This window comes from Grus americana, chromosome 2 (genome assembly GCF_028858705.1).
Source record: "Grus americana isolate bGruAme1 chromosome 2, bGruAme1.mat, whole genome shotgun sequence".
NCBI lineage: Eukaryota > Metazoa > Chordata > Aves > Gruiformes > Gruidae > Grus > Grus americana.
In genome coordinates this window covers 86696810-86706483 of record NC_072853.1, presented here as the reverse complement: position 1 = coordinate 86706483, position 9674 = coordinate 86696810, and the positions used below count along the sequence as shown (strand labels likewise).

The 9674-nt window shown below is 42.5% G+C and overlaps 1 protein-coding gene across 1 annotated transcript; it reads right to left on the bottom strand.

The window, feature by feature from the left end:
• Nucleotides 1-1767: 1767 nt before the first annotated feature.
• Nucleotides 1768-7315, bottom strand: LOC129202379 (uncharacterized). The gene is made up of 2 exons (XM_054815038.1): nucleotides 6209-7315; nucleotides 1768-5948 (listed from the first exon to the last, which is right to left on the bottom strand). The coding sequence occupies exons 1-2, from the start codon at nucleotides 7313-7315 to the stop codon at nucleotides 2865-2867; spliced, it is 4191 nt and encodes a 1396-aa protein (XP_054671013.1). The 3' UTR covers nucleotides 1768-2864.
• Between the last annotated feature and the right edge of the window lie 2359 nt (nucleotides 7316-9674).

The following is a 9674-nucleotide window of genomic DNA, read 5'->3' as shown; positions in this document are numbered from 1 at the left end:
TTTCTTTTTAAGTAAAATCACTTGGGGGAATACTTTGAGAAATTTGGAGCCATGTTTATCTCCCTCCTTCAAACAGAGAACACCAGGAAAAAATGATGAAGTGGAGTTAGTATCAGGTTTTAAAGTGGACTGAGAAAGAATGTGGATACGGTGTCAAGGAAATTTAAAAAAATTACTATTTGCTTTCTTCTTAATTATTTTTGGGGGGTTATTTTTGAGTTATGAATTCTGTTAGTTCTGCACTAATGAAAGAAACTATGTGAGTTGAGAGAAATAGAATTTAAAAAAAAAAAAATAGTCCAAGAATATATAACTTCAGTTTCAGCCAAGTTATAAAGTCTTGTAGCATTAAATTTCTAATACTCAGTTCAGCTAGCCATCATTTTCTATTTATATAACAAGTGCCCTTCCAAATAAAGAGGTCCCATTTACTTTAGGAAGAGCTAAAGTGGACTGGGCGGTGGGACAAGGTAAGCTAGCCCTCTACAATAAAAGAACTCGGGTTGTCACCTCTTCCACTCTTGTCAAAACTGATGAAGAATGTATTTTTTTAAAAATTATGTCTCCTAATGTGCATGGGCTGTAAGAGTATGATTTTGAGCTTTTTTGTTTTATTTCAATAGAGCAATAATGTTGCATAAGCTAAATATGAGTAAATACATCTCAAGGAAGAAAAGAAAAAAAATCCCAGTTTTTTTGTGTTATATATTTACATTGAGCTGAAGGGCTGTGTTTCATCTTCTGAAGCATCTGTCATTTTCCACTGTCAAAGGCTGAGGCTTATTATCAATAATATGCAGCTAAGTTAGTGTTTAGTTTGAAAGTAGAGAGGAAAAAAATCTGTTTACAATTTCTTTTAAAGTTTTAAACTGTAGTTCTAAAGAAATTTTATTGTCATGTTTTTCATTTGTGCGACCAATGAATTTAGCTGGCATAAAAATCAAATTCGAGTTTGGCTAGGGTATTGAAACAAGCATTCTATTAACTCCTCATAATTAGCATTTCCACCACAGTCTTTTTGCATATTTGGGTGTTCAGTGTTATTTTCTTGCACATTTGATATCTTCAAGATGTTTCTCCAGGGTTTTCATCAGAGAAAACATTCTGATGAATTTTGTCTGGATGAATATACTGTGTCTTTAGCGGATGCTTGCATGAGAGTTTGTGATACTTCACCCTCATAATTGATCTGGTGTTTGCAAACCATAGAAAATGCCTCAAAGGAAAATATTATAGAGAAACAATCTTGAACACTGTCTTAATTTGTCTGTTTATGAGTGAGGTTTTGAACATCTGTTTTCCTTTCAACTGGTCTTTACAAATACTTTGAAGTTTCACAACAGCACAGCTGAGCAAAGTATGCCAGGGGCCAACAAACAGGAAATGAGAACAAAGCAGGAAAGAGAGAGGGTATAAATGGGAAACAGAGTGATGTGAAAGGTGATAATAGAAGAAAAATGAGAGGTGAATCAGACTGTAGAGATTCCTTTTTCCAATATCAGTGTTTTATTGGCCTTCAATAGACTTTCCACATAATAAGAATATAAAATGACGAGAGAAATACCAAGTGTTACTTATATGCCTAGTGCAGTATGACCTGCCCCACAGACAGATCATCCAGATGTCATGAAAAATAAGAGACGTCTAGTGGAAGTGGAATATGTTACATCCCTCTGGTTTGTGATTTCCTGAAGTTTTGTGAAACTTCTCTTCTTCTAATGCTTTTTCATTCTAAGCTGACGCGCGGAAAACAGACTCCACAACCTGTGAAGTTGTAAAGTAGGTATGTTTATTCAGCGCTGGGCAGCATGGGGGGTCGTCCCACCAAAATCGTGCGTGCCTTGCAGCAATTCCCTTTGAGTTTTATACGATAGAATGTTACATATTCAAAAAGCACCTATACATATTCATGATCTTTCCGCGGAAAGGTGGTCTTATTACAATGAGTTCATTTCCATTGTCTCAGCCTTTAACTCCTCTCAGCTGCGCACGCGCACTGCCTCTTGGTGGTCGTGGGCCGGGGTCTCAGGGATGAAGGCTGTATGTCTTCCTCACTGTGCACTTTTCACCTTCACCACAAAACTTACTCAGACCGGTTCCTAATTAGCAGGGAATCCTCCGTGTTCATTCCATTCTGATTTACTACCTCCTTATCTTGTGATTGGTTACAAAAATGCAAGCAGAGCGAAGGGTCATCTTGACCCTTCCTTACGCTAGTTCTTGTTAAAACATCTTACGTAAGGGTTAAGATTACTAGATATGTGGCTTAAGCTAGTTAATGATCCTGCCATTTCCTTTAAGTGTTAGTTCTCTCTATCAATCCCCCCTTTTTCAAAAAGGTTAGTAAATTCTTTTACTACAGCTAATACAATGACTCTTTATCTAATACTTTCTCAAAATATTTATTTGATTCTAACCTTTGCCTTAGTTGATATTTCTTCCATTCGCTGTAAGAATTCCCTGTGTTTTGACAACACCCTAAAGCACATCGAACTACTACACACAGAGCTATAAGCAGGATCATAACCGTAATTGTCGTAACAAACAATTGTTTCAACCATGTCAAATTCCGTAACCAGGATGTTAATCTTTCCACTAAGTCACTAAACACCCAAGATGTGTTATCTTGGGCCACTTCATGCAAGATTTTGGTTTTTTCCCAAATTTGAAATAAATCCTTTTCAATCCTTTTGTCTTGGTTAACATAGGTACAGCAATGTTCACCAATAACCGTACATAAACCTCCTTCTTTAGCAAAAAGCAAATCCAGCAATCAGACCAGTTCATGGCATTAGCAATTTTGTCATGTAGCTGCAAAAAGGCATTACTCTCCCATGCCTCAAGTCCCCCTATTAGGCTTACAATCAGCGTCGTGACAAGGTAAGCTTTCCTTGCTGTACTTGCGTGACTCTCCATGGAGATTTAGGTGCCTTCTTCACACGGGAGTGGTGAATCCAGGCATTCTGTTCCTTAATCTTTATTGCTGTGAAGGATGTGAGGAGTACCTGGAATGGTCCTTCCCATTGTGGTTCCAGGGTCTTTTCTGTAAGAGACTTCACATATACATAATCTCCAGGTTGTATGTTATGTACAGGTCCATCCAAACCCCTGCTTCGAGTCCCAACCACATGTTTTTCAATTCTGCTGAGTTGTTTGCCTAATGCCACCATGTATGAAGTCATAATTTCCTCCCCGGCTTGTGTGGACACCCCTTTCTGTATTCCATAGGGTCGTCCATACAAAATTTCAAAAGGACTCAGCCCCTCTTTTGCTCTTGGCCTGGTTCGTATGCGCAAGAGAGCCAAAGGAAGAGACTGAGGCCAGGCCAAGTTAGTTTCCTGTCCCAATTTCACAATCTGCTGTTTGATTAAGTGGTTCATTTTTTCTACTTGGCCACTCGACTGAGGGCGATATGGGGTATGAAACTGCCAATCTATACCCAAATGACAGCTAATTTGTTGTACTACTTTTGAGATGAAATGTGGTCCTCTGTCAGAAGATATGGTTGCCGGAACCCCAAAGCGTGGTATTATTTCTTGTATTAATGTTCTGGTTACCTCCTGAGCCTTGGCCGTCCTGGTAGGAAATGCCTCTGGCCAACCTGAAAAGGTATCAGTTAATACCAATAAATATCGATACCCCCCTTTTCTTGGGAGTTCTGAAAAATCAATCTGCCATTGTTGCCCAGGCCCGTTGCCTTTCCCAATTTGACCCATTTCTGGTTTAGGGGTATTCTTGGGATTAGTCTGGAGGCAAATATCACACTGTTGAGTTACTTGTTTCACGGTGGTGTATAGATTCCTAGCTACAATCTCTCTAATCAGGTGTTTATATAGAGCTTCTGCCCCCCAATGCCTCTTCCTATGTTCTTCCCTTATCAGAGACCATGTTAGATAAGAGGGAATGATTAGTTTCCCTTGTGGGGTGAGAGCCCACCCCTCGTTATTATATGACCCTTCTAGGTCGATGATAAGCTTCTGATCTTCCTTAGTATATTTTGGCTTACCTTCTAGGGAGATTTGCCCATCAGGGACCAAGGCCCCCTCCATATTTACCTCACCTTTAGCTGCTTGTTTTGCCTCTCTGTCCGCCAGCTCATTTCCTCTTTCCAATTCTGAGTTCACTTTCTGATGTGCCTTAATGTGCATGATCGCCACTTTCTCAGGGAGTTGGACTGCCTCCAACAGTTTCATGATCTCTTCTGCGTGCTTGATATTTTTGCCCTGTGAGTTCAATACTCCCCTCTCCTTCCAGATTGCTCCATGCGCATGTACGACTCCAAAGGCATATTTTGAGTCTGTATAGATATTTACAGCTTTGCCTTGGGCCAATTCCAAGGCACGGGTCAGAGCAATTATTTCCGCCTTCTGTGCAGAGGTACTCATGGGTAAAGGCCCCGACTCTATGATTTCTTGACTGGTGGTAATGGCATATCCGGCATGTCTTTTACCGCTTAGGACGTAGCTGCTTCCATCCGTGAACCAGTTTTCCGTGTTCTCCATAGGACTGTCTCTCAGGTCTGAACGGCTGGAATATGTTGTTTCGATGGTCTCCAGGCACTCATGATGCACTGGTTCCCTTGTGTTTCCACTGAGGAAAGAGGCTGGATTGACAATATTAGCGACTATGATCTCCACATCATCCTGTTTTACCATTATAGCCTGGTATTTCAAGAATCTTTGTGGGGAAAGCCAGTGTCCACCTTTCGCTTCCAGTACTACAGATACTGTATGGGACACCAACACAGTCATTTTCTGGCCCAGGGTGAATTTTCGGGCTTCCTGGATGTTTAGTACTACAGCCGCGACTGCTCGCAGGCATCCAGGCCAACCTTTTGCAGTTGCATCCAATTGTTTAGAAAAGTAGGCAACTGCTCGTCGATACGGGCCCAGATCTTGTGCTAGTATTCCTAGGGCAATCCCCTGCTTCTCATGGGAAAAAAGGAAAAACGGTTTACTCACATCTGGGAGTCCCAAGGCTGGGGCCAACATGAGGGCCTTTTTTAGCAACTTGAAGGCCTGTATGGTCTCTTTATTCCATTTAAGGTGTTTTTGTTCAGTGGTTGTCAGTGCATACAGAGGTTTAACAAGCAGTCCATAGTTATAGATCCATAGTCGGCACCACCCAGTCATCCCCAGGAAGGTTCGTAACTCTTTCACTGTTTGTGGTCTCGGAGTTTGACATATTGTCTCTTTCCGGGTCTGTCCCAAAGTTCTTTGTCCAGCACTGATTTCATAGCCCAGATAAATCACCTTACGCTGCATCACTTGGGCCTTCTTCTTGGATACCCGGTATCCCTGGAGCTCTAAAAAATTTAGCAGACTAACCGTCCAGGTCATACAAGCGTCCTCTGTTTTGGTTGCAATCAGGATATCGTCCACATATTGTAACAGTTTCCCTTCCTCAGGCGGGGCTTCCCAGGACTCAAGATCTTTTGCGAGTTGGTTACCAAATATAGTAGGACTGTTTTTGAACCCTTGTGGTAACACCGTCCAAGTAAGCTGAGTTTTACACCCTCTTTTAGGATTTTCCCATTCAAATACAAATATTTTCTGGCTGGATTTATGGAGAGGGAGGCAAAAGAAGGCATCCTTCAGGTCTAAAACAGTAAACCAGGTTAGTTCAGGTGTCAATACAGTCAGCAAGGTATATGGATTTGCCACTACCGGGTAGAGGTCTTCAGTTATTTTATTTATAGCCCGTAGGTCCTGAACCACCCGGTACGACCCGTCGGGTTTACGGACAGGTAATATGGGAGTGTTAAAATCGGATTCACATTCCCTTAATAATCCTAGTTGTAAAAATTTTTCTATTACTGGTCGAATTCCCTCCCTGTCTTCCTTCCTCAGGGGGTACTGCTTGATTCTTACTGGCTGTTGTCCTTCTTTGAGTTTGACCTCCACAGGTGGAGCATTTTTTGCTTTTCCAGGCACATCAGTGGCCCAAACCTTTTGCATAACGCACATTGATCTCTGCCTAATTGAGGCAGTCCTCGTCTGGGTTTTCTTTCCTCCTCCTCCCTGATGACCGCCACCACCCTTCTTTGTCCCCATTTGTAATCTTCCTCTCTATTACTGAACACCCTCCACGCTTCATCCAGCAATACTTCCAGGTTCCTTCCTTCTGTGGGACGCAGCTTTTGGAGTTTGCGCCTAATATCTCCTGTAGACTGGCCCAAAAACAAAGAAACTAGTTGTTGCGTTCCTACCTCTGACCCAGGATCCAGCGGTGTGTTGCGGCGCATTACGTCCCTTAGTCGATCCAAGAATTCGGATGGTGACTCGGAAGGACCTTGTTTGATTGCATATAATGCCGACCAGTTTATAGTTTTGGGAATGGCCCTCTCCACTCCTTTTAAAATCCATCCCTGGTATGCCTTCAGTCTTTCCATATGCGTGGATCTGTTTGCATCCCATTTTGGATCTTGAAGGGGGAGATATTCTTTAATATCTCCTCCCGTAATTTTATAATGATCCTCAGCCAAATTCCCTGCAGTTTTTAAAATTAATTGCTTTTCCGTTTCAGTCATATATTCTAATAATAATTGTATGTCATTCCAGTCGGGGTTGTGTTGTTTTATAATAAACTGGAAATGTTTAATTACATTTACCGGATCATTCCTGTAATCCTTAGCAACCCTTTTCCATGCTTCCAAATCAGTGGTGGAGAAAGGTACCTTAATTAACATCATCCCACCGTCAGGCCCTACTGCTTCTCGGAGAGGTGCTTGCAAGACTGTTGGGGCAGACTTTTTCCTGATACGGGAGGATACAGGGCTTCCCGGGGGAGTGGAGGCTCCTTCCGAGTCCACATCCTGTTCCTGTGGTCGAGGGGGAGGCTTAAACAAATCAGTTAAATCTTGTTCTGATGCCAGGTGTATTTTATTTTTCCTAGTACATCTTTGCTCAATACTACATGCCGAGCAACACCGCCTCAGTTTACCTTTAAGTCCTTTGTTATTTTCCCGCTCTAGGGCAAGTACCATAGGGTCCTGTGGTGGCACCATTCCACAGTCCCTTTGCCACTCCGGATGGTTTCGGAGGGTGAAAAACATATCTGCATATGACACTTCATCCCATTTTCCTTCTCTCCTCAAAAACAGCATTAATTGCAACATAGTGTTGTAATCAATTGTTCCATTAAGTGGCCACCTGGCTCCATCTTCCAGCTTATAAAGCGGCCACCATTGATTGCAATATTTAATGAGGGTCTTCTTATTCTCTGTACCCCCAGTTCCAACAATATCCCTCCAGCGTGTCAATATGCAACCGAGGGGGCTTTTCCTTAAAATATCCTTGTTCTGAGAGTTACCCATCTCTCTGTTTCTTTATCCTTATTTCCTAGGTCGTTTTCTTGTTAGCTATTGTGCTTTGTTTTAATTTCCCAAAGTTCGAGCCCTAAACCACCAAAGGAGTGACTCTCTGTCCTACCACTTTGATCAGCCACACACCTTCCCCGATACTTAAGAGATTGACTAAACACTACGGCAGCCCAACCCAACTTACATATATATCACGGCATTTACAAATTTTACAAACAGTCCAGGCGCTTTGTCCGTCTCTGGCCGTGTTCCTCGCGGAATCACGGAACCGCAAATCAGGACTCCCACTCGCTTCACAGCGGCGCTGTGTCTCAAAACACACATACATACACACAACAAACTTTTAACATACAATCCTCACTCCAGTTATTATCCCTCCAGCAGCTGCAAATATTATTCAAGTAGAGAGGCCCGCTTACCCTTCTCCTGCTTCTTATACAGTCATTAGCAGGTCCGTCCTGGCTCCCAATATTGGGATGCAGCGGTAACCTCGGATTCACTCGATCTACTCCCAAGATCGCTAGCGGCCGCTCTATTGGTCAGCGAATCCCCCTTTTCCTTAATGTACAGGGTACCCTCCTCCCATACGGGGACTATGCCGTACGCCAGACATCTCTGCGTGATTTACCAGCAGCCCCGGCCAAGCGCGGGCGTCCCCAGCGACTTACTGGCCCCCTTACTAAACATACCGTTTATCTGCAACTTCAGGAGGTTGTTGTCTACTCCCGTGGTGAGCGGCTGGAAGTGGAGGCTCCTCCGAGAAAAGTGCTCGGGGCGCGCCTAGGAGCGTCCGCTCCGCAGTCGATCCCGCAGCCGAGCAGAGTGTCTCCTGGCTGGCTCGCCAAAATGACGCGCGGAAAACAGACTCCACAACCTGTGAAGTTGTAAAGTAGGTATGTTTATTCAGCACTGGGCAGCACGGGGGGTCGTCCCACCAAAATCGTGCGCGCCTTGCAGCAATTCCCTTTGAGTTTTATACGATAGAATGTTACATATTCAAAAAGCACCTATACATATTCATGATCTTTCCGCGGAAAGGTGGTCTTATTACAATGAGTTCATTTCCATTGTCTCCGCCTTTAACTCCTCTCAGCTGCACACGCGCACTGCCTCTTGGTGGTCGTGGGCCGGGGTCTCAGGGATGAAGGCTGTATGTCTTCCTCACTGTGCACTTTTCACCTTCACCACAAAACTTACTCAGACCGGTTCCTAATTAGCAGAGAATCCTCCGTGTTCATTCCATTCTGATTTACTACCTCCTTATCTTGTGATTGGTTACAAAAATGCAAGCAGAGTGAAGGGTCATCTTGACCCTTCCTTACGCTAGTTCTTGTTAAAACATCTTACGTAAGGGTTAAGATTACTAGATATGTGGCTTAAGCTAGTTAATGATCCTGCCATTTCCTTTAAGTGTTAGTTCTCTCTATCAAAGCATTCATGTAGGTTCAGTTCCAGAAGTTTCTTTGTGTATTACAACAGCAGTAAATCCCACAAAATACTTTCCATTTTAACTGTTTTGCAGCAGAAAAAAAAAAAAGATAACCGTAGCTAAACCTTCATAATGTCCTTTCAACATAGTGAGGGTGAGTCTTTAATACAGACGAGAGCATAAATTATTAACACAAGACAACTTGGTAGGTATGGAGAAGAAAACATTTGATTTTGTTCTGTTCTAAATAATGTTAAATGTGCTGGATTTATACTTACATAAAAGAAATGTCTATCTGTGCTGAGATGTCCTTGCCATAACTTTAAAATGTCACCGATACCATATCTTCTCACACAACAGCCACTCTACCTGACTCAGGAACACTCAACAGAATACTATAAATTATGATAGATTCTTACTATGACCATGAGATCATTTTTGAGGGAAAAATCTCAGGCTGATAGCTCAGAATACATACCGTCTGCAATCAGATTAGTCATACTGAAGCGCTATTGTAAAGCAAAGGAAAATAGGTTAGAGTACCTAATTAAATGTAAAAGTTTGCACGTTTAGATTTGGCTTGTGTTGTATGCTACTTTTCAGGTAGTACTTTCTTTTTCTTTGTCAGCTTAAAGGACTGTAGCTGAAACAAGCCAAACTTTTTTCTGCTAGGCAATGCTATAGGGGATCGGTAGCTAAGAAACAGTTGCATGTGTGTATCCTTATAATAGTTTTCTGTGTTCGTGAATAGGGGTACATCCTTCATCTGCGGTTCGACTGAGGCCAAGCAGGAGATAATGAAAAACTGCACAATCTCTGGGGGAGGGAGTTATTGATAAATCTGAGCAACTGGTATATAAAATGGCATGGGAAATCTGGGAAATCCATCAATATCTGTTTTGGCCCAGATCACAGACTCTTCTA

Coding starts and splice junctions, on each gene's coding strand:
- LOC129202379 (XM_054815038.1), bottom strand. CDS start 7,315: ATGGGTAACTCTCAGAACAAGGATATTTTAAGGAAAAGCCCCCTCGGT. Junction 5,949..6,208: donor CGCTGGATCCTGGGTCAGAG/GTAGGAACGCAA, acceptor GTTATGCAAAAG/GTTTGGGCCACTGATGTGCC.